The sequence below is a fragment of the Lagenorhynchus albirostris genome, chromosome 20, assembly GCF_949774975.1.
Source record: "Lagenorhynchus albirostris chromosome 20, mLagAlb1.1, whole genome shotgun sequence".
NCBI classification, from domain to species: domain Eukaryota; kingdom Metazoa; phylum Chordata; class Mammalia; order Artiodactyla; family Delphinidae; genus Lagenorhynchus; species Lagenorhynchus albirostris.
In genome coordinates, this window is record NC_083114.1 from 3,331,419 (window position 1) to 3,355,569 (window position 24,151).

Genomic DNA, 24,151 nt, shown 5'->3' on the forward strand with positions numbered 1-24,151 from the left:
GGTAAGACAAGTCCCAGCCTTCCAAGCCTTATAGCCTAGAAGGAAGACTCCACTAAGGAAATAAATGAAGAAATGCAATGAAGTATAATTAGATTCTCAACACATGGACTTGGTATTCATGGTGTCAGCAGCCTCTGAGTACTTACATAGGTCTATGCCATACATTGATTTTTTTTTTTTTTTTTTTTTTTTTGCGGTACGCGGGCCTCTCACCGCTGTGGCCTCTCCCCTTGCGGAGCACAGGCTCCGGACGCGCAGGCTCAGCGGCCATGGCTCACGGGCCCAGCCGCTCCGCGGCATGTGGGATCTTCCCGGACCAGGGCACGAACCCACGTCCCCTGCATCGGCAGGCGGACGCTCAACCACTGCACCACCAGGGAAGCCCTTTACATTGATTTTTAAAAAGACTATTTTTAAAGAGAAGTTTTAGGTTTACAGCAAAAGTTGAGAGAAAGGTACAGGGATTTCCCATATAGCCTCTGCCCCACACATACACAGCCTCCCCCATTATCAACGTACCTCACCAGAGTGGTACAGTTTTTACACCTGATGAATCTACACTGACACAGCATCATCATCCCAAGCCCGTGGTTTACCTTAGGGTTCACTTGGTGTTGTACATGCTATGGGTTTGGACAAATGTATAATGACATCTACCCATCATTATATCATACGGAGTATTTTCACTGCCCTAAAGATCTGTGCTTTGCTTATTCATTCCTAACTGCTCCCCAAATTCCTGGCAACCACTGATCTTTTTACTGACTCCATAGTTTTGCATTTTCCAGAATGTCATAGCGTTGAAGTCAAACGGTGTGTAGACTTTTCAGATTGGCTTCTTTCACTAAGTCATATGCATGTATATTTCCTCCACGTCATTTCACGGCTGGATCGCTCATTGTGTGTGTTCAATAATATTCCATTGTTGGGATGTACTGTAGTTTAATCGAACATGCAGTGATTTTAATTTTGCTGGGTGCGGTATGACCTGGTTGGCTGAGGGCACAGTGTGAAGTGTATGGACAAGAACATGTTGCCAAATTAATGAGGACACCAGCTGACTTCCCACCAACAGATGCTGGCTTCTGCAGGGGTGATGGGGGGACTGGTACAGTTACCTTCACAGTGTCATAAAAAACTCAGTATAGTGAGAAACAACCTTGAGAAAAATCCAGTTGCTAGTGACAATGATACAAAAGAGGAGAAATGAAAGACCTCCAAGGACATGACTGTTCTTGTCCAGAAAACAGAGCATTTAGAGAGAATAAGGGTGCTTTACTGGTGGGCCCCGATGCAGGAACTCACGAAGTGCTCAGAATGTATTCCTCACGAATAGAAAGGCTCTATTCTATACAAAGTGCGTAGTGGTAGAGGGAAATTGTCAGGTTAAGCTTCACGAAGGGAGTGATCTTGGGGCAGATTCTTGGAAGATAAGTCATGTACCGACCATGTGACTAAAATCAAAAGAAGAGAAAGACCCTCGCCTGTTTGGAAAATACTGGTCAAAAACCAAACAAAGGGACTTCTGTTGCTGGCCAAGGAGGGTGATAGGGATTTAACCGCTGACCAGAAACAAACAAAAGTGATCATGGCAGGAAAAGGTCATAAGCTGGTTGTTTGCCCTTGAAATATCGTTTCCAATAGCATCAGTTTTAAGTGGTACTTTCATTCCTGACTAACCCACAAAAGCTTGTTTCCTCCACATGACGGAATTTCAACTGCGTTCTCTGTTAAGTAGGTTTTGTGGCCTGGTTTGAAGACACAGTCCCCACTTTATACATTGTTTTCCTGGAGGAGATTTTGGGAGACAAGAGCAAAGAAACCACGTTTATTCCAAAAGCCCTTTTACCTGCTGCCAGGTGCCTGCTGAAATGGAAATGGAGAGGTGTGGGTGACAGGTCTGGCCTCTGGGAACAGTTAGGCGTCCTTTGGTCAGTGGATGAAGGTCTTGTCTAAGCACTTGAGGGCTCGCTCCTCCGTGGGGAGGGCTGTCCGAGGCTCTGGGCTGCCCTGAAAGGGTAACTGGGGAATTCTTATGGACCCAGAGGCTCTCCAGCTTGATACAGCTCCTTTTAACCCAGGTAACGTAATGAGTGAAAGGAGTGGTGGGAGATGATAAATGGCAAATAAACGTCAATGTTCAGCAGGTAATAGGGTCTGTGGACATTTAGCAAAACAGAGAACACATATTCCTGTGGGGCAGAAAAAATACTCACTGGGTATTCTGTCGGCTCTTACATTGCCCCGTCTCCCTTGTAGCTGAGTTGGGTCCACCTGATAAGTTTTGGTCAATGGATTCTGAAGCAAAATGTCAAGCTGGGTGGTCAACAGCCAAGGTGCTTCCTCCACCTCTCCTTCCTCCCCCCAGTAATCTTGGATGCTACTAATTTATATGATGGGTCACAGGAAGGAGGAAGCCTGGATCCCTGAGTTGCTGCTTGGAGCAGAGCCCTCACCAACCCTCAGTGGACTTTGAGTGAATGAACAGTAATCTTTCATTGGGTTAAGCTGCTAAGATTTTTTTTTGTTTTATTTGTTATGTCATCAGAGCCCATTCTGTCTTGACTAATATACTATTTAAGTCTGAGCCAGATGGTTGCTGCCGTACATAATGCAGGATTGGTGTTGCCTAACATCCCAGTTTTTCAAAACAAGCCAGAAATGGACATTTTCGTGTGACTCCGGGTTTGAAATGCTGGCGACATATTCAACTTGAAAACACCATGGTTCTACGCTGGGTAGACCAAACATGTCGGTGGGCTGAGTTCAGCTTATCAGGGGCCAGTTTCCAATCTCTGAGGTCCCTCCAGCCTATTAAGTATTTTACAAACTGAATGTCCTGTTACCGTTCTAATTTCAGACTTAAAGGCAACAATTGCGGGGATCAGTGGCGGGGAAATAAATGTCTCAGAAACTTCAAGCTAAAACGTACGAGGTCATAGCCAAGGAAGGTAACCCAAAGAGGAAGTTCTTCTGCTTCTTCTCTCTCCCCTCCTCTCTTCCCTGCCCTTCCCACCACCTTCCAAAAAGGATGTGAGGCGTGCCTTAGGTCAGGTTCTCCAGAAGCAGATGCTGAGATGGGGCTTCAAGAGCAAGTGATTTGCTAAGCAGATGCTCCCAGGGCAGGTTGGTTAGGGATGGAGAGAGCAGGGAGCGAAAGGGGAGGAACCAAGCAAAGATGCCACCATCTCAGGCAACATCCTGCAGAAGGTAACTTGTCCTGACCCTATGGGGAAGCTTGGAGGGCTAGTCACACCTCCGAGTTGTCCCGACCCAAAGCAAGGGGTCTGTGCTTTCATTCTCCTCAACCGGACAGCCTGGCTAATGACCAAGGTGGGGGTGCAAGGCAGGTATGTGAACACCAGGCACCACCAGCTCTCCGAGCCTGCAGGTGGAGTGGTCCAGGAGCCCAAGGGCAGCCCTTCAAAAAAGACCTGCAGGTACCCGCCATTGGAAGCACAGTGATGGGGGCAGTTGGGGGCGCAGGTGCAGAGAAATGATAAAATGGAGTGTGAGGGTATTGGGGCACAGCATGGATACGGCCCACGTTAGGCGTCAAAAAGATCTAAGGAGAAGAATTCTCTAAAACTGCATCATTAGGGAATGGAAAAGAGTGACTTTGTTGGGGGCTCACGTAGTAGTGATCGTAGTTCTTTGTAAGCACATGGTAACTGTGTGACTTTGGGAATCTCGTTTAATTTCTCTGAGCCTCAGTTGGCTTGGGATGATAGGGTTGCTCTGAAGAACACAGAGATAGTGTGTTAGGCGCTTAAGCCTGGTGCATTTTGGTGCTCACCAAGAGTCCTTAGCACCTTCCTTCCACACGCTCCTGGGACCCCGGGTCCAAGCACCTGCCCGATGCTCTCCTCTGTCCGGACGCCCTTCAGTAGCCTGCATCTCCCCGCTTCCCCGGGCGATGCCTCCTCCCAGAACTGGTCCTTCTCTGTCCACGGGGTCCTCTCCAGGGAGTAGATTCCACCTCCATCACTTGGAAGCATCTGATAAAAAACGGATGCATGTTTCAACATTCCTAACCTAAAAGGACCCTCCGGCAATGAAATCAGGAAGTGTTAAAAATCTTGATGTGCAGGTAGTTATTCTGGTTGTCAGAAATAGAGACAGGGAAGAAAAAGGAGCTGCTTGTACGAACATATGAGAACTTGAACTGAAATCAAAGCTGACCAGGGTCCCGGGCAGCCTCAGGGACTCGATGGCCCCTCCATCTCACTCACTTCCCATCCTCCAGGGCCAGATGTGACAGGGGTCAGCAGCCAGCCTGGGTGCCCCCATTACAGTCCGCGACTACCTCTGTGCACAGTCCCCGGGGTGCTGGTGGCAGGATTGTGACATTTGTGGTTTTGTGGGACAGGAGCCCGACCAACAGCACTTTGTCACAGATTCATTTCTGTGATATACTAGGGACTCACCAACAAGGTCAGCCCTGCTCCAAGCTGCAAGGTTAAAATTCACAGTCATCCACGGAGCACCTGCTGTGAGTCAGAAATGGTGCTTTGGCCCAACTTGGAGACAGTGCAGAAGACGGACAAATAAAAAGAGAATCTCCAAGGCAACGGAGAGGAGTGCTATTTGGGCGGGATGCGGGGGTGGTGAAGTGGGGACCGTAGCAACACAGGGGATGGATTCCTAACCGGTCCTTTCAGGGCGTTTGGGAACTTTCCAAGAAATAATAAGCTGAGAGCTGGGGGATGAGCACAAGTCAGAGAGGAGGAGGTCGAGAGAATTCCAGGCGGTGAGAAGGGGTAGGGCAGGGCTTGGAAGACAGGACAGAACACACATGTTCGTTAGAGGCGCTGCAAAGTGCAGCCCACCTGTCACCTGGGACGGAATATGTCGGGGATATTTCAAAGCACCATCACAGCAAGTTTTGTTACAGGAGAAAAGGATATAAGTCAGCTAATAAATAGGCTATAACCAGGTTTTCGTTTTGCTCTGTTTTGATTTTTTTTTTTATTGCAGGACTTCTCAGAACCTTTAGAATTCTTCTAGATGCTCATGTCCATCAGGAAATCCTCCAATGGACTTTTTTCCCAAGAAATATTTAGCGTGCTCCATGGAGCCCTTAGTGGGCAGTGCTACCTCGGTAGAGGCACCTGGCTGAAGCTCCGTGGACAAAACAGGGCTGAGAAAGTGGTCTCTGGAGATCGAAAGACCCAGGTTTTTTGACTGATTCTATGAACAAATTGTTCCCTTTTTCTAGCTTTGTTTCCCTCATTGGTTAAAAAAAACCAATACAAATAATAGTTCCAAAAATAATAGTTGTCAACAGTGGTTGCCCCTGGGGGCTGGGGATGGACTGGCCAAGGGCTTGATGGAATTTTCTGGGTTGACAATAACGTTCTGTATTACCCAGGTGGATGCAATTATCAAGTTCCACCCGTGGTGCCCTTGAGATGTGCACATTGTACTGTATGTAAATCTTACCTCAGAAAAGTTAAACATGTATTGCACTTTAACGATTTTCATGCCACGTGATTTAAGAGTGAAAAATACCCTGGCATCTGCAACTTACTTTTAAATGAATAAAAGTTAAATGGGTTGGTAGATGGATAGTTCTGTGATAAAGCAAATGCCGCTAAAAGGGAGCAAATAGAGACTCTACGTGGTAGGAATTTGGGTGTACACTGGGTCACTCTTTCGAATTTTTTGGTAATTTTTTGCATAATAAAATGTTGGTGAAAAGGAATAGTAACTATTTCTCAGGTCAAAATTTCAGTACTTTGGGGCTTCCCTGGTGGCGCAGTGGTTGAGAGTCCGCCTGCCGATGCAGGGGTTCGTGCCCCGGTCCGGGAAGGTCCCACATGCCGCGGAGCGGCTGGGCCCATGAGCCATGGCCGCTGAGCCTGCGCGTCCGGAGCCTGTGCTCCGCAACGGGAGAGGCCACAACAGTGAGAGGCCCGCGTACCGCAAAAAAAAAAAAAAAAAAAAAAATTTCAGTACTTAGCACAGTGTCCAGAACAGAATAAGTTGGTGATGATTGTTATTATTAATGGTAAGTAGATAGTGACAAAACGGAGGCGGACAGAGCCTTTGGCTTTGGCAGTAATTCAGAGAAATTAAACCAGGGCCTAAAATAGAGTAGTTGCCGTGAGAATGAAGGTGGTGGAAGCATTTCTAAGGTGCAGCTGCTAACACTCGGTGGCCAGTGGTAACTGGTGTTGAGAGAAGGGGAAGAGGCTGGGATGCTGCTGCAGCTTCTGGTCTTGGCAATGGACGGATGCTGGTACCTTTCAGAGATAACCATCCTCTCCAGATGGAGGAAAGCTGGCTCTAGAATGTCCTGGGACTCCAGGCAGTTTTGTTGCCGAGGAGCCGCAGCAGCCCTGACCCTTTGACAAGTCTTATCTTCCCCCTTCCAAAGAACAGTTCGACATATGTCAAGCTTTGTTTCCACCCATGAAGGGAAAATCTTAAGGCTTCAAGACCCTCCCTCAGGAAGATGCTTCAAGGGACACTCTTTAAAGTACTTTGCAGCTTTCTCTGGAAACGACACCCTTCGTGGTCCTGGTGTCTGCAGGTTGTTAAGAAAGTGGTAGCTCCGTGGAGGGGAGTGGCCACTCAGAGAGCAGGCTGCATCCTTCGGCGGGCTGGAGTGCAGTTCCTGCAGCCCTGAGAGCTGATCCTCGCTGGGCAGTGCTTGTACCAGCGCTCGGGGCAGGGCCGGCACTCAGATCAGCGTTGCCATCAAAACTGTGACCCACAGGTGGTAGAACGATGCTTCCCAGTACAACTACTTTTTCTAGCCAAGGAAGTGCTGAACATTGAGAGGTATTGTTTTCATTATTCAGCGCTCTTCCCAAGTAAGGGTTCTGTCCTTCATAAAAACTTGCCTGTTTTTTGATTTTCCATAGGCCTTGCGTTGGGGATTGAAAAAGTACCATTTGTTTCGGTGTTCAAAGAAAACACTTTAATAGTCAAGCTTATGCCACAGATGAGAGTTCGTGGTTCCAGGCCAGGGATTGTACCAGCTGCAGGGCTGGGCTCAGCCTTCTCCACAGCGATGCTGCTGGAAGTATTGTGCACACATGGGACCGGTGCCGGCTCAAAAACTAGTACCGGGCTGCTGTGAGTAAGTAGAAGTTGAGAGTGAGAATTTAGAAGGTTTCAGAGCAGTTTTACGTGGCATGACATCCAGTGCGTGACCAGGGGACACGTCCATCTGGCATGTCTATAGGATCCTACAGAGGCTCAGGAGTCTTCTCAGTCTCTCTGACCTTACCACTCTCCTTCTTCATGGACACAGCCGAGCCAGCAATGAAAGCCCGTTTTCCAGGCCCCAGAGCACCAAGAGCGCCACCAAGTCTATCCACTACCCCCGAGGACATTGCCTCTGCTCTGCTGGCCGAGAGTCCTGCTTCTGAATACAACCTGTGTGGTACCAAACCCCATCCCTGTGATTCTTCATGTATCAGTTAGCTTCTGCTGTGTAAGAAATCATCCCAACTCAGTGGCTTAAAATGACACATTATTGGTTTTCACGATGCTGAGAGCTGGCTGGGTTTTGTTTGGCATCCCTTCCGGTCTGGGCCAGCATCAGCTGTTCTTTCCTGGGGTGGCTCACACGTTTGGGGCCTTTGCTGTGTTGGCCGGGATGGTTGAGATCATGCTCCGTATGGTCTCTCGATACCCAGCAGGCCTCCCTGGGCTTATTGGGATGATGGGGAACAGTGCCCAGCAGCAGGAGAGTAACCCCCAATGGGCAAGTGGGGGTTAAGCCTCTGCTGATGTCATCCTGCTAATGTCCCATTGGCCAAAGCAGGTCATGTGGTCAGCTCCGGATTCAAACAGTGGAGAAACAGACTGTACCTCTTCATGGAGGGAACAGAAAAGCTACATTGCAGAGAGGCGGGCATACAGGGACGGGAAGATTTCCCGGCTATTTTTGCATCTAATCAAGATTGAAGAGACCAAGTGACATTGTTTGCTCCTGGCCCATAGTAACTGCTCACTAAAGAGCTACTGAATGAATATGTTTACTTTTTTTTTTGCGGTACGCGGGCTTCTCACTGTTGTGGCCTCTCCCGTTGCAGAGCACAGGCTCCGGACGCACAGGCTCAGCAGCCATGGCTCACGAGCCCAGCCGCTCCGCGGCATGTGGGATCTTCCCGGACCGGGGCATGAACCTGCGTCCCCTGCATCGGCAGGTGGACTCTCAACCACGGCGCCACCAGGGAAGCCGTGAATGAATATGTTTTTAAGAGGCCTTCAGTTTTCCTCCTCTTCACATATTTGAGGTTAAGATGTTCAAAGTACACTGCTCCCAGAGTCTGGTTCTGACTGTCGATGGCCTTGGATGCCAAAAACGCTTAGTCATCTGTTTACTCTGTCATCATGGAAGAAGCCAGTAAAGTCCAGTGACCTTAGTAAGAGGAACTGTATGGCTTTTGTTTCCCATATAGAAGCAACCACTGGTGTAGACTGGGAACTCGATCTTCATTCATTGTGTGGTTGTTAAGACAACACCAGCTGGTTTCAGCTATTCACACAGGTATTCACACATAACATTGTGCATAAAGAATAGGGAGTAGGGATCAGCTGGTGAAATTGTTGGGCGAAAAATGGCTCCATCAGGCATATATCTGGAGAAAACTCTAATTCGAAAAGATACACGCACCCCAGTGTTCATAGCAGCACTATTCACAATAGACAAGACATGGAAGCAACCTAAGTGTCCATCAACAGATGAATGGATAAGGAAGATGTGGTGCATATATACAATGGAATACTACTCAGCCCTAAAAAGGAATGAAATAGTGCCACTTGCAGCAGCATGGATGGACCTAGAGATCGTCATACTAAATGAAGTAAGTCAGACAGAGAAAGACAAATATCATAGGATATCACTTATATGTGGAATCTAAAAAAATGATACAAATGAACTTATTTACAAAACAGAAATAGACCCACAGACATAGAAAACAAACTTATAGTTCCCAAAGGGGAAACATGGTGGGGGGAGGATAAATTAGGAATTTGGGATTAACAGATACGCACTGCTATATATAAAATAGATGAACAACAAGGACCTACTGTATAGCACATGGAACTGTACTCAATATTCTGTAATAACCTAGAAAGGAAAAGAAATCTGAAAAAGATTTTTCAGAATCACTGTGCTGCACACCTCAAACTAACACAGCATTGTAAATCAACTATACCTCAATTTAAAAAAACAGAAGGGCTTCCCTGGTGGCGCAGTGGTTGAGAGTCCGCCTGCCGATGCAGGGGACACGGGTTCGTGCCCCGGTCCGGGAAGATCCCACATGCCGCGGAGCGGCTGGGCCCGTGAGCCATGGCCGCTGAGCCTGCGCGTCCGGAGCCTGTGCTCCGCAACGGGAGAGGCCACAGCAGTGAGAGGCCCGCGTACAGCAAAAAAATAAAAAATAAAAATAAAAAAACAGAAAAAAATGAATAGAGGAACTTGAGCTTGCAGAAAAAGTTTTCTTGCCTTTTCTAATAAACCTCACGTTTCCAGAAAAAAAAAAAGTAAGGAAAATGGCCCCAGCAGTCATCTGAGTGGACGCAAACCCACTGGCGTGCAGAGAGTGGGGCTCTGGTGCCACCAGGCTTACGGACAGGTTCATGGACCAGGTTCTTCCTTTACATAGCTCCGTAGCTAAGTGGTCCAGGCATCCAGCCCCATGACAGGTCTTTTCCCTCAGCTGGATCGAGTGAAGCTTCTTTGTCAGGTCTTCCATTTGGGGGCCCATCACTGGCAACCCATGCCAACCACTCTCACCCTGGACTCTCTGGAAGAAGCTCTTCAGCTGGGTCATTTGAGGAAGCTGGGGTGTTCTGCATGATGATACGACCAGGATGCTTCTGTTTCTCTGGAGGATTTCCTGCCCTCCCCTGCAGCCTGCATCCTACGGCCATCGCTGGGTTTCTGTGCACCAGCTCCAATATTCCTCCACGCATCACCTCTCTCTATATGTTGGGGTGCGTCAGAGGGGCCTGGGGCTGATCTAGGAAAAAATGATATCATCACAGGAAGCTGTAACACACAGCAAGCTTCATTAGGCTCTTGGACAGGGTTGCATGAGAGACAAGGTCTGTCACCGCATGAGACCCTGCATAGGGACCACCATCCAGAAAGGGAAGAAGAAAGGAACTCCTCAGGAGGGGGGGTGTCCCATTGAGGCTGCCCAGCTGCCCGGTGGGGCGTCTCTGGGTCAGAGGACTGAAGGACCGAAGCAGTTTGGGGGTCTTACAACCACAAGGCTCTCATCAGTAGCCTGCAGATGTGAGGTGAGGTTTCATGGGGTATGCAAAGCAGGCAGCTTCTAAATAACTAAAACTTTACTCATTCCGGCTATTTTAAACTGATTGGCTGTGTAAAAACTGGCGTTAGATGCCAGCAAGCTTTCAGGTAATGGGTCTCAGCTATGCTCAAGATATAAACCACTGAGGGGCCAATACCCAGAGGCCACCTTCGGATCACTCCTATAACCCCATAACTGGGTTCTGGGGTGTTCTTCTGAAGACCAGGATGAGGCCACCCCGAGTTAAGATGCTGTGGTCCCCCTAAAAGGAGAATAAACGTATGACAGGGGAGAGCCTGAGTGGCGATTGGCAACCACATTGCTCCGATGACCTCAGACCACATCCAGCCGATTCCTTACTCAGGATCACAGCCCCTGTGGAAGCTGTCTCTTCCCTGCTGGGGTGAAGTTAGCTGGCCTGCGGGCCTTAGCCGATGCCTGCTACCTACACATCGCCTCTTCATTTCCTGATGTGCCTGGAGCCAGTCTGAGGAAATGCCATCTCTTCCATTTGTCTCCACTGATTGAGGCTAGAACGTCAGGGCCGGGGAGGGTCACGTAGCCCAGTGTTTCCAGTAGTGAGCTCCAGGGAATCTAAGTCTCGGGAAGAAATCTGGGAACAAACGTTCCATGGTACCATACATTTAGAAAATGCTTCATCACCTCGTTCCCTCCTAGGGATTCCCAAGACACGATTGTAAGTTCAAGGATCCAAGATTATAGAGGAGTGAGTGTGTCAGGTAGAGCGTCCTTTGGGGAGACTCTTGAAGATATTCACTTGGGAGGAAAATTCAAACGGCCCTGAGGTCTTCCAAGGGTTTAGGAACTCACAAGGTACTGAAATTCAGATAGTAAGGGTATTTTGAGTTCATTATGGTTGCACGGCATAAAGGACAGATGAGGCGAGAGAGAGAGGGAGAGAGAGAGAGAGGGAGGGAGGGAGAGAGAGAGAGAGAGAGAGGTTCTGAGAAATAAGCTAGTAAGACAAGGGGGTCAGTTTAATGCCCTTGGTCGAATGAACCACAGTTTTCATCTGAACCATGTCTGACCTTGCTTTTGCTGAGGGTTGCAGGGAATCTCAGATTCAAAGTCACATACTAAACTAAAGAACTGTTGGCTTATTCAGGGTTCCTAGAGAACAACCAAAGTCCAGGCCACTCCCCCGCTTTTTCTCTGAGTCTCCTGATGTATTTAAACACGAACAACATAAGGTTGCCAAACTCACGGTCCATGTAGACGCTTACATTTGACCATCAACATCGTAAGATACACATCGTATTTCATTTGTAATTCAGCGGTGTCCTACCACCTCCGTGCCTGGGTGTGTGAGTCCCATCTGGAGACAGCACAAAAGATGACGCGAGGCCTGGCCTGAGGCCCTGCTGACCCCTCCCTGGGGTGGGCCGAGTGCAAATTCCTCCACTGACACCAGAAAAGTCAGAGGCTCATCGTGACGGAGGCACGAGGCTAAGATCTGTGATTATTAATCATGAATAACCCTGTGATATGTTTCGTTGCATGCAACCTTATTTTCCCCATTTTATGTTACAAGTTGGAAACACAGACGTTAGCTGTCATTCTCCAAGATTTGCAGTCTTTCATTTTTGTCGCTGTGGAACCTGGGATGAGTCTAAGATGGTACATTTGATGGAATTTAGTGACGTATGGTCCAAGTTTACACTTGGGCTCCACCATCTGCCAGCTCTGTGCCCTTGGGCACTCGGTTAGCCTTGTGGGGCTGCAGGGCTCACAGCGGTCCACCCACCCTGGGATTTTTGTAGGTATTAAATGCGAGGTTATAGCACAGCACCTGGGGAGTGCCGATCAATTATAGGGATGGTATTTTGTAACTCCCCCCTCCAACCACGCGTTGTTGACTTTTCCTCATTTCATTAAATCATCTTCCTCAACGTTATGTTTCATATCTACACAGCATTTCATCCGAGGACTGTACCGACTTTTGTCCAGTCCCTCCCCTATTGTTCGAGGTTTAGGATGTTCATGTTTTCCTTCGTTATAAAAGTGCTGAAACATATAGCTGCATTTTTTGTTTAGCACATCCACATTTCTAGCATTTTAATTTCTAGATCAGAATTCTAAGGTAATTGCCGCATGAAGCCCAGACCTTATCACCCACGTCCCCTGGAGAGAAATTTCCTACTCTTTAACAATGAAGAGTAAAAATACTTGAAGCTTTGCCCAGTCCTGCCTTGAACCTCTGCAAAGGTTTTGACCTCGATCTGTGAACATCCTTGGCTTTCGTTGAGGTTTCACGCTGGGTAAGTGGTTTGAGGAGTCGTGAGGAGGAAAACTTCTGCTCTCAAGTTCACTTGAAGTGCAACCTCGTTCCTCCAGCTCAGAGGCGCTCATGGGACAGAACCAAGCATCGTGGAGGCAACGAGGCTTCGCGGGTGCGCCCCCCCCGCCCCCCCAGGTCCCCTGCGGGATGGTCTGCGTGCACCCTTTCTTTAAAAAAAAATTTTTATTGGAGTATAGTTAACTTACAATACTGTGTTAGTTTCAGGTGCACTTTTTTTGCTTTGTTTTGCTTTTTTTGTGTTTTGCTGGTGATGAATGCCCCACAGCCTGGTGTGGTCCCATCTGCCTGAATCAAGCATTCCCTCGGCTTTTAGTGGACTTTCCCGTCCACCTCCCTCAACAGCTACCAACATTGGCATTGTCGCACCTGGTCTCCACGGGGCTTGGAAACTCCATCCACGCCTCTCCTAGCCCATCATCCTTATGTGGCAAGATTGTCCCCTTCCCCACCTCCGGGAGCCTCTCCCGACCCAGAGCAGAAAAATGTCCCTAGGAGTAAAAGTTTTTAGGAAAGCTTCAGAGTTTTCAATCCCAGGTACAAATCCATCCAGACCCTCTCTTGCTTGAGTTGCTTCTGCATCCTGGCTCTGCCAGCTCGTGAGATGTCAGAGAAAAGACTGCCTTCCCCCCTCCGCTTGCATCTATGGAATCTGGCCTTCCTAAGCAACAGTGCATTTGGGAACAAAGAATTCTTTGTATTTTGTATCATGCCATTGATTCCACGTGATCAGTCTGTGCTTTCTCTCTCCCACAGGTGACGGAGCTAAAGGTACAGTTTATCCCATGATACATTGTATATTTGTGTAACTTAGGGAACAGCCTTGGGCCAACCAGAGTTTGTGTCTCATAGGCTGCTTTCCACCTGCTTCTCTGTTGCTCATTGAGAACGTCTTCCAGGGACTTGGAGATGACATAGTTTCAGACACATCCAGTTCTAGCGGGATCTGCTCACGGAAGTCACACCGGCTTCGTTCCTTCCTCTCTCCTCCCCCCTCCCCTTCCTTCCTTCCCTCTGCTCTGCTTTCTTTCCCCTCCTTTGCTAGCTCTCTTAATAATAAGCTGCTCAGAAGAGTCTGGATGGGGCAGTAGCCGGCCTTTGGAGGACCCTTTCAGTCCAGCTGAGTCCGGGCCTTGCCAGGAACGCCCACACAGGCTGCTGGCTGCCATGAAACAGGAAAGTCCTCCCTGGTCGAGTAAAACACTCCCCAGATATTGACCGAGCGCCTGGTGAGGGGCGGATGCTCCAACAACAACTTCATCCACTGGACAAATGCCCAGTTGAGACTCACCTCTGTTTTTCCTTTGGGAAATCTGCATAATGGAAAAAAAAAATCACAGGTTTGGAAGTCGGAGGAGCTGGTTGCAAGTCCCAGCCCCAGCAGGTACTCGCTGGCCCCTGGAGGAAACACTGTCAATTCTCCAAGCCTCAGTTTCCAGCTAGAAAAATGGTCATGATTCCCCTTCAGGTAAGAGACTATATGAAACTGCATTTTCGCCACCGTAAGTGCAGAAAATAAGGGCTGCCTCTCCCTTTCAGAATCTGCTCGGATTCTCCTCCCCGTAGAGAACAGTGATGGTCTTCTGAAATCAAACTGTCAGCCACGTGCTAATTCCACCCGGGGCTGGCTGCACGGGACAGTGAAACTGACACCCCCGAGGCAGGGTAAGTCAGGGCGCTGGAAAGGGGGACGCACAGGACTGGGGCAGTTGGTGGAGGCTTTAGGACATTCTCTTCCTTTTTTAATGAGAAGAGAAACCTGGGTGTGTAAATGGATAAAGCGTGTCAGTATCTTTGGTGAGAGAAGGGAATTAGATTATATAACGTCTATGGAAGCGCCACGGAAAAGGTACCGATGTGCTATGAGCGTCGGGCGCCCATAAGAGACTCCAAACAGCACTGGGTACCGAGCATGGGCTCTGCTGCCACGTGCCTGGTTTGAATGTGGCCTCTGCCATTTCTTCACGGGGTGTCTTGAGAAAATCACTCAGTGTCTTACTGTGTCTTGGTTTCCCCGTTGTAAAAAAGAGGCTGATGGGGTGCTTGTTTCCAAAGACTGCTGTAAAGATAAAATGATCTGATTCACGCAAAATGTTCAGAATGATGCCGCACACGCAGGAAGCACCAGGCAAATAGGAGCTATTCTTGTTGTTATTACGTTGGTGAGTGACTTGTGGGTGACTTATCTCTAGTGAGCTGAGGTAGCACAGTGCAGCCAGTCGGGACGAGCTAGTCCGATGTGTCTTCACTTTCTTTCCTCAGGGAGTTTGCCTAGTTCTCATTTTCCCTCGCTAGAAGATGGGAGGAGATAATTTAATAATAATAATAATAATAAATGGGGTCTGGTGACTATTCGATTTATTATCATGGCAAGTAGCCCAGCGGATACTCCCCATGGTCCTCAGGATACATTGCTCAACACAGATGCCTGGAGTGGGGTCCCATCTGGCTGAAGAGGGGCCTCCAGAAGCGGGGAGAGAGGTCTCGGCAGGCCTTTTCCTCGGCTGACCGTGGGGAGGCAGAGACCCTGGCCCAGGTTGGTGGGACAGCGTGTTGCGACCCACGAAGGGGCCAGCAGAGCATAGCAGTGACCGGCTCCCAGGCCTCGAAGCCTCCAGAAGCATGTCACACAGGTCACAGCCAAAGCCAGCGGGCCCTCAGGGCCTGGCTGCAGGGGGCCACGTGGAAGGAGGCACAGGGCTGGGAGAGCAGGTCCCGGCTGCAGAGCTCATGCCAGGATGGCGGGCTGATGAGACTGGCCCAATCCAGCCAGAAGCAAGATCTATTCCCCACAGCCCACCCTACCCGAGCTTCCTTCCTCTGAATCCTTAGGGCTTGGAGCAGGAAGATCTTCTCAGACGTCTCCAGGCTGAGTCCTGGCCTGAGGGGCAGTGGCCTCTGTCATGCAGGCTTGAGTCGGATCATGGGGGCACCCAGGAAGGGGGCTGTCTGGGGAGGCCGGGAAGTCATGCTTATCGGTCCCCATCAGCACCGTGGATTGTGGGAATCTCCTCTGTCTGTGTCTGTCTCACACGCATGCACGCACGCACACACACACACACACACACACACACACGCACCCCAAATATACCCACACGCCCCTGCTTTGCCTGGCAAGACTCTGAACACAGCGTGTGTAACACTGCAGCCCACACTAGGACTTACCTCGATTTGGGTTCCACAAGAGAAGGCAGCTGGAAGGAAGCCGGGGACCGCCTGACACCCTATGACAAGCTGGCTGGATGCTGGAACATCCAGGGTCGTTAGAAATGACCCACACCTGAGCCCCCTCCCAGGCCACCGCGTCCACGGCTCTGGGCCCGGGCGAGGATATTCCCAGGCTCTCGGGGGATTCTGAGGAACAGCTGAGGGTGAGATCTGAGATATGAAAAGAGGCTAAATGGTTTCACTGGGCCTGGAAAGATGCTGGCTGGGGGTAGGACGGGGGAAGGCCAAGGCCAGCAGGCCACCTCCTGACTGTGGAGGCCAACAGAATGCAAAGTGTCTGTGGCAGAGTGGGACGTCCCCGCATGCATGGGCGCTCCAGATGGGGGACCCTCGACATAAGATGGGGAGAAACTGCCAGAAATCCAGGAAACTCATTCAGCGAAACCAAGTCTACTTGCTTTGAAGCTTCCACCCAGGAGGACTTGCTAGAGATGGAGGATGCTTTCCGAGCTCGAAGGGGGACAAGTTGCAAAGAGCCCGAGGAACACCTGCTTTCATTTGTCTACCTCTCCGCAGCAGCTCTTCAATTGTCCTTCCAGCCTGTCCTGCCCCACAGGTTAGAATGTTCTCAACAGAGCTTTGCTTATTTGAATTATCTCATGAAGGTCAACATTTAATCACGACTCGATTAAAGGCCCATGGAAGACAGAGCTGAAAGAACCCATTTCTTGGAGCTGTGTTCCAGTACCCGCCCATGTGGTAGAGCACAGAGGGGTCTAGACAGACAGGGCAGGTAGCAGGGCCCTTCTGCTGTTGGGGGCTGGGACCGTGGACGTGATTTGGTTCCCTGCAGAGATGCTGTGAAGAGATGACCTGTGCAATGTCTGAGCCCCTTAAAATTATGTTGTTGATAAAGGAGGGAACCTACCTGCACACACGTGTTAGACACACAGTGTATTTCATCTTTGCAGACTCCACTGGGAGGGGAGGGGGATGGGACCGAGGACTGGGGGACCTCTTTGTTCTCACACAGGCTGCCACTTGCGGTGAGAACGGGCACACCCAGGGCTCCTCTCCTGGCCGAGTCCAGGCTCTCCACACCCCCCAGGGCCTCTTGGGATCATTGTGTTTACTCTCAAATACGCAAAGCTGGGCGCTGTCTCTTTAAATAGTAGAGGCTGAGAGGCTCTCAGGCCACCATGACATATCCCAGCATTGGACCAGCCCCTGAATAAACTGGGTGGACGCCCGGTCTGGCTTCAGTTACAGGGAGCACCACCAGGGCACATCTCGAGAAGCCTGGCTGGAAGCAGCGGGGCTAGATCTGCCAGCTGCCGGTCTTTCCACCGCCCTGTTCCGGGGGGGCCTCGCCTGGGCCTCCGTCACGTTTGACTGCAAAGAAAGCCGCGGGGAGGAAGGGGTTACACCGTTTGGCCTGGTGAGTTGTCTTGGCAAACTCTGCCTCTGGATGGTGTGTGCTTATGCTTTGCAGAGAGCTGCCCAGCCCTGCGTCCTGCCAACCACAAATGGAAAGCGTTGCAGGGGAGGTGGCACGTGTGTGTTGGAATTCACCGGAGAGTCAGAGGATTTCTAAAATCCTTGGTTAAGAGCTGGATGTATACTCTGGCTGGGGAGGTGAGAAGGACCCTCTGGGAGCATCTAGAAACCTCAGTGTACCCAGAGTGGAAGGGAGAAAGGGGACCAGACGCGCCTTCCCTGATGGGAAACAGCTCTGCACACACAGCTGGCAGGTGGCCTTGGATTGGTAAGCAGGTTAGGGAGAAACCTAACCTCTGCTCCACCTGTAGCGGAGCCCTGGCTGGGCTCTGGGTGTGGCCGAGCTGGTGACACCAGCCACACTGGGTGGTATCCTGTCTTCCACCCCTCGGGGCTGAGTAGGCAGGACGCAGGCGAGGGGCAGTGAGGTGACCGCCAGGGACGGGTGGGTTCAGGTGTCCCACAGTGCGGTGTGACCTGGTTATTGATAAAAACATTGGATTCAAAAGAAAGGAAGAGATGAGCTATATCTGACCACGTGTGCACTTTTCTAAATGTATATACTTCATTTAAAAGTTTAGTTGGAACAAAAGAAAGGAAGGGAAAGAAACTCCTGAGTTAAATATGCTAATATTTATAAAGTGCTTAGAATAGTCCCGGGTACCTGGTGACCATGTGAACATTGGTTAGATAAATAAAAATGTCTGAATGGCATATGAAGAGGGGCAATAATTCCCAGGGCAAACCCGGCCTAGACCATGACCCAGGAGGCGAGAGGTCACTCCCATTGGTAGGTAGAAGGTAGTCCTTCTACCTACATATGTGCTTTCAATCTATGGGATTGATAAGCAATTTTAGTTTAGGGGGTCAGGCTTTCCTTAAAAGGTTGTTGTGAGGATTAAATGTGAAATAATAATTAATAATAATAATAATAGTGACAATTTACTGGGTACTGATCCTTTATTCTTTTCCAGACGCTATGCTAATTGCTTCACACACTCTTTTAATCAACACCATAACCCTTTAAAATGGCCATTCTCAGTCCTGTTTCCAGATGAGAAAACCGAAGCACCCCAAACTTCAGCTAACTGCCCAAATCCACAACCCTGAGTAAGCAGGGTAATCGGGTTCGTCTAAACCCAGTGGCAACGTGCCTAACCATTGGACCACACCACCTCTCACAGAGTGTGTCATGGGCACTGAGCGAAAAATTTACAAGGAGTCTTCTTTTTAATCTAAGGATTTTTGAAAGCCCATTGTTGGAAGATGTTTTTCAAATTATTTTTACCTGAAGAATGTACAATTAGCTACAATAAGCAGCTACTTTCATATAGTAAAATAAGTAGCATGGGAGTATTTGACTCGTTCAGAGCGATGATGTTTTGTGACACAAACGCTGGCAGGTGTAGGTGTCTTGTGTATGACCTGCTGCATTAGCCGGCAGACGTTTAATACCCACCTTCCGGCTCCGGGTTCCTGCCTCAAGGCTGGACCCCCAGAGCGTCTTGTTGGGGCGCGCCTATCGTGCGCCCGGAAGGGCTATCCTCTCTCCCCGTGACGCTGGGCGGACCCTGTTCAGGCGGCTGTGAATCAGCTGATTTCCCTGGCTGCGCTTCCCCCACCTCAAATGGCCAACTCCCCACCCTGTGGCCGGGGACGCGAGCCGAGGCCGGGCGCCAAGCCAGGCAAACTCGCCTGGAGCGTTCCGGGTTGTGGTCTGGATTTCCCCAGCGACCCCAGGGCGCGCTGTCCTGCAGTGGGCAGGCCTCTCCCTCCTCCCCCGAGCAGACCCGCTAGATCGGTCCCGGGAATCCGAGGCACCCGGCGCTGATCGCGCAGGCGGGCTTGGCGCGGGTGCGCCCCGCTAGGACTGTAGGGCAGGCCAGGGACGCCAGGACCCGAGGGAAGGGAGGTCTGCCAGCGCTTAAGTGCCATCTCCCCCTACCCGTGGCAGGGGCATCCAGGCTGGCTCTCCCCGCGGGCGCGGTCCGCCTGCGTGCGCCCCAGAGCCCCGCGCTGGTCACCCACGGAGGCGACCTCTGGCGGGCTTTCCCACGTGGGCAGAAGGGCCAGTATATCGGTCAACTCTTGGTCTCCGTGACCTCCGCGGAGCCAGGGAAGCGGAGGTGAGAAAGCTCGCTGCCTCCTAGTTTCGAGGACAAGCCACCGCTGTTTTGGAGTCATCGACTTTCTCCTGGGGCGCAGTGAAGGCCGAGGAACTGGCTCCTGCCCTGCCTCCCTCCTCACTGCCCTCTCCCCTCCCCGGGTCCCGCCCCCCTGCACACGCTGACCCGGGGACACACCCTACTGCAGCGACGCAGACAGGGCGTTGTTCCCGTTAAAGGGGAACGCCGGGAGCCTCCCTCCGGCCCCTAGCTCGGCGCACGCAGCCCCGCAGAGCAGCTGTCTTTCCGGACGCCAGCCGCCGAGCGGACGCACGCGGTCTGTGCCCGAGGCCACTCTGAGGATCTCCGAGGATCGGGGACAGCTATCCCTTTGGGCTGTAAGTGCTTTTGGCAGGGAAAGTGGAGGAGATGGAAGAGGAACGTGGGCATCTTTCGTAGACGGTGACAGAACGCGCAGAGCAGGGGGCCTCGGGCTGGCGCGGTCCCCGATCGCGGGTAGACCACCGCCTGTCTCGCGTCCTTCCTACGGGGCTTGTAGGGACCCATTGCGGGGTGCCTGGTGGTCTATAAACCGCCGGGGACGCGGGTGCTGGTGTCCGGGTATGGGGCAGGGGCGGAGCACTTTTCGCCTCGCTGGACTCACTGGCAAAGCGGTCCCTGCGGTGGACATCTCCGGGGTACAGGACCCCCGTGCCCCCCACCCCCACCCCCTGCCCTCGGCATTAGGAGTCACTGGATTTAATTTAAACCTTCTGGGAGACATCAGAAAATCGTGCTTATTTCCTCCTGCACATTCCAGAGTTTCACTGAACGTGTTGCTTAAGGGGAGGAACGGAGAGGTTTGCGATTGGGTATTTTAAAAACCGAGTTATTGAAACGATGTCTCTGGACCAAGATTCTGTCCTGAAGTAGCCCCCCAAACGCAGCTCATCTTCGCAGACGTGCAAATCCTCCCACAGGTCGGCGGGTCTCAGTCCCTAAGGTCTGCAAAATGTGGGGCTAGGACCACGCCGTGGCGGAGAGAAGATGTCCTGCCGGCTCCGTCCGGCTGCGCTTCTCCTGGGACCCAACCCATTCCCTCCGCCTCTCCTTCCCACCGGACACTGGCTCCCCTCCATCCAGGCTCCTGGGCCCCTGTCCCGGGAGCGCAACGGCCCGGCCCGCAGGGCTGCCGGGGGAAGCGCGCGTGGTGGGCAGGAGGCGCCGGCCCCAGCAGTTCTCTCCGGCCGTTCTTCCCTCTCCGCTCTACCCAGCTCTGCGCCTTCTCTCCGGGGCCGCTGGTGTCGATGCCAAGCTGTGCTGGGGCCGGGACGGCTCCCCTGCGCGGGAGGAACTGGGTGGAAACTTGGGAGCCTAGCGGAATGCGGAGCGCCCTGGGGTCTGGGAACCCGGCTTCCCGCCGCGCGCTCTCCCTCCCAGCTCGCCGCTGGTGTCCCTGGGCCTCTCGCAGAAATCTGGGCCCCTTCCGCTCACCCCCAGCTCCACCCCACGGGGGAACGCGACCTCTCGCCCTCCGCCCCCCTTCTCCTCGTTGGGCTGCCCCCGGAACCCCCAGGTGGGTGGAGGCGCGCTGCGGCCTCTGCTTGGCGCTCTGGAAAAACCTCGCCTCCCGGGGTGACTTCGACGTGCGTCGTGCGTACCACTTGTTTTGTTCCAAAAGCAGAAGATGTTCGGTCGCAGGCGGGCTCGACGGACTGTGGGGCGGGGATGCCGCGGTCGGCTGCTGCCCTCTCTCGGCGGTCGCCGGGCGGGGTGGGCGGGCAGGCGCGGCGCCAGGCCCGGGCCTTCCGAGCGCAGGACCCTCCCTCCGCGTCCCTCCCTCCCTTCTTTCCTCCCTCATTCCTTTCCTCCCTCGCTCGCTCGGTCAGGCCGGTTCGCTCGGCCTCACGTCCAGTTCGGCCCTCTCTCCGGCCAGGCAGAGACTCCGCTGAGCAGAACTCGCCGCCAGAATGCTTCTCCTGCTGCTGGGTATCATCGTCCTCCACGTCGCGGTGCTTGTGCTGCTGTTCGTCTCCACGATCGTCAGCGTGAGTCTCCGGCGGGCAGCGGGCGGGCGGCGGGCGGGAGGGGCGCCCGGGGCTCACCCCGAGCTCGGCCTCCGGATGGCGGTTCCAACTGTGCCCCCTCCAGTTTGCAGACAAAGCGTCTCAGACATCCCAGGGCCCTTTGCAGTTTCTGGCAATCCGCGCCTTTTCAAAAGTAGTTTTGCGAAAACCAGAGCAGATTCAGCGGGAGGAAGGAAGCGAGCACGGGGCTAGGTGAAGCCACGCAGGCCTCTCTTTAAGCCAGAGAATTTAGGTACAGATCCAGGGGTTCCCCCCCACCCCGGCCCTTCATTTGATAAGCTTGTGTAGCATTTTCCTTAATGCAGGGTCGTTGAGGAAGGAAGTGGAGTATTTAGGAAGGTTTGTTTTTTCTCCAAATGGCATCCGTCAGATGGGCGGTTTAGTTCATAAAACAGCCTTTAGGACTTGAAATTGGAAAGTTCAAACTGGCTTTTCCCTAAGAGTTCACAGCCCCAGGTCTGCTTTGCGCTGTGGACATGGTACCTTCTTAGAAAAGCCTCCTCCAGTACAAACAGGTCACTGGGATAACTTGTGTTGCAAAACCATCAGACGTCAAGCTCATGAGCTTTTCAACTTATTTTCTTGAAGCTAAGCCCAGACTCGGGCAGTTATGCGACCGTGGCCTTAACTTCTGTATATACAGCAAGTCCCAGGCGTGATGTTCTGGCCTGGTTCAAAGGTTGAGAAATAATTATGTTGGGGATTGGTGAGTTGGTCCATCGTTTACCAGCATCCTGCCAACATCTTAAGTGTGCCTTATGGCGATCTTGTCAGGTTGATAGGAATTGTAAGTAAGGAAATGGGCTCAGAGTGGCGGCGGCTTTGGGAATGGTACCCGGGAGATGGGGGGTGGGGGGAGCTTGGATGCAGGTGTCCTGGGTTGAGTCCACGGCTCCTTCTACTACAGCACACACCTCGGCACAGAGCAACTTATGTGTGTGTGTGGTACTTTTACACTTACAGAGTGCTTTTCACTAGCAAAGCCCCGGCCCTCCCCTCTGGCTGTCTGGGCCAGACCACCACATCTCCCCTTTCTCAAGCACGACCCTGGACTCTGGCTAGGCAGCCCCGGGGCAGGGCAGGGGCAGGCGCCGTAGACAGGTTGAGGAGGTTGCTCTTTGCCTACCCTTGGTCTTCTCCCTCCCCCTTTCCGTCACTCCTCACGGACTCCCCTGATTTACCACGTCTGGTTCTCTCCAGCAATGGATGGTGGGCAATGGACACGCGACCGACCTCTGGCAAAACTGTAGCACCTCTTCACTGGGCAACGTCCAACACTGTTTCACATCATCAGCAAACGGTGAGAATGGTTTTTTGCTCCACAGGTTCGTCCTGATCTGTCCGCGGCATGTTTCTCTGTCCAGACCTGGAAGCACTTGTTCTTGGAAGACATAAGCTAGAGAGTTGTTGCCAGGGTGGGGTGGGACATGGCCAAGACGTCCCAAGACAAAAGGGGAGGGGCGGTCGCTTCACTGGCTACACTGAGATCCTGGGGAGTCTTTGTGCGTTCTCTCTACCTACAGAGAAGCCCTAGAGCACCACACCCCCTGCTTCCCATCACTTGTGTAAGGCTTCTTGTGAACCAAGAAATGTGGACACACATAAGCAGTGATGATGCAAAACCTGAGGCAGACCCCACTGGGAGTTTCAATCCAATTAGCGTCTTTGGTTTGGTGGCAGGATATCCAGGAATGTCCTGTGTCCTGGTGCAGTGATGGAGGGGCTGTCCTGAGGATAGACGGGCCAGCTTTTGGTCTCCAGTTATAGGATTTCGTCTCTGCATCTTGGGCCTCACGGGTGCCATTTAGCATCATAGCTGTTGAGCGATTCCTCGTTGCAAGATGGGGCATTGACGCTATCTGCACAACCCCAAGCTGAGCCCGGGAGTATTTCTGCTCTGTCCTTAGCATCTTTTCTGTGAGATATTGGAAACCAGGCTTTCCTGGGTTCAGGTTAAGGGGTTAATTGGCCATGGAAGCGCTCACCAGCTACTTCCAGCGCCCAGAGGGAAGGAGGGCTCAGCGGGGACCTGGTGTCTTTGGATGTGGAGAGGCAGAGAGAAACAGGATGCATTCTTTTTGGTGACTGGGAGGTGTCTGGTGGCAGCGTGGACCCTGGCAGGGGCCACAGTGCCCGGCATTGAGGACACGGTGGGCCAGGCTCTGCATGGTCTCGTGTTCCAAAGGACATGTCCTTAGCCTGGAGAGGGAAGTACCTATAGATGTGACAGAACTTTCCTGACATCTTGGGTTTAAAGACCAGCAAAGTACACGTTTTGATGAGGCTGCAGCTGCCCCTAGATCAAGTATTTCTGTTGAAGATGTTACGCTCAGTGAGAGAAACCAGTTCAGACGCAGCTCAACAAAGCAGGAAGGGCAGTGGCCCTTCGTTCTGTATGTGCACGGTCCAATTTCTTTGCGGGACTTTTCCCCTCAGGGCTCTGCACCCAGCAGTACTCAAGCTGTCCCTGAAGTATCACCAACGAAATATCTCCAACCTCAGTATAAAGAGAAACTGCTCGAACTACTGTAGTTTATATGGGGAGGATAGGCAAGGACTAGAAGACCCTGCTTTATGTTTCCACTTTCCTGGGGGAAGAAAAGAAAAGACACCAGTCTTTGTTGAAGGGAGCAGTCCTTAAACTTTTCTCGGAGTCTGTGAAGGATATTGAATTCAAACCACCCTAGAGGTTGCATT

The 24,151-nt window shown here is 51.7% G+C and overlaps 1 protein-coding gene across 2 annotated transcripts in view; it reads left to right on the plus strand.

The window, feature by feature from the left end:
• Positions 1-17,019: 17,019 nt before the first annotated feature.
• Positions 17,020-24,151, plus strand: part of PMP22 (peripheral myelin protein 22) — a 28,697-nt gene continuing 21,565 nt past the window's right edge. The window contains exons 1-3 of one of the 2 annotated variants that reach the window (XM_060133979.1): positions 17,020-17,203; positions 21,304-21,415; positions 22,655-22,754. In XM_060133979.1, the coding sequence (XP_059989962.1) occupies positions 21,338-21,415; positions 22,655-22,754 (178 nt within the window). In that variant the 5' untranslated portion in view covers positions 17,020-17,203; positions 21,304-21,337. Of the gene's footprint in view, positions 17,204-18,258; positions 19,766-21,303; positions 21,416-22,654; positions 22,755-24,151 lie in introns of those variants that run through there. The other variant, XM_060133977.1, reaches the window with a different exon arrangement.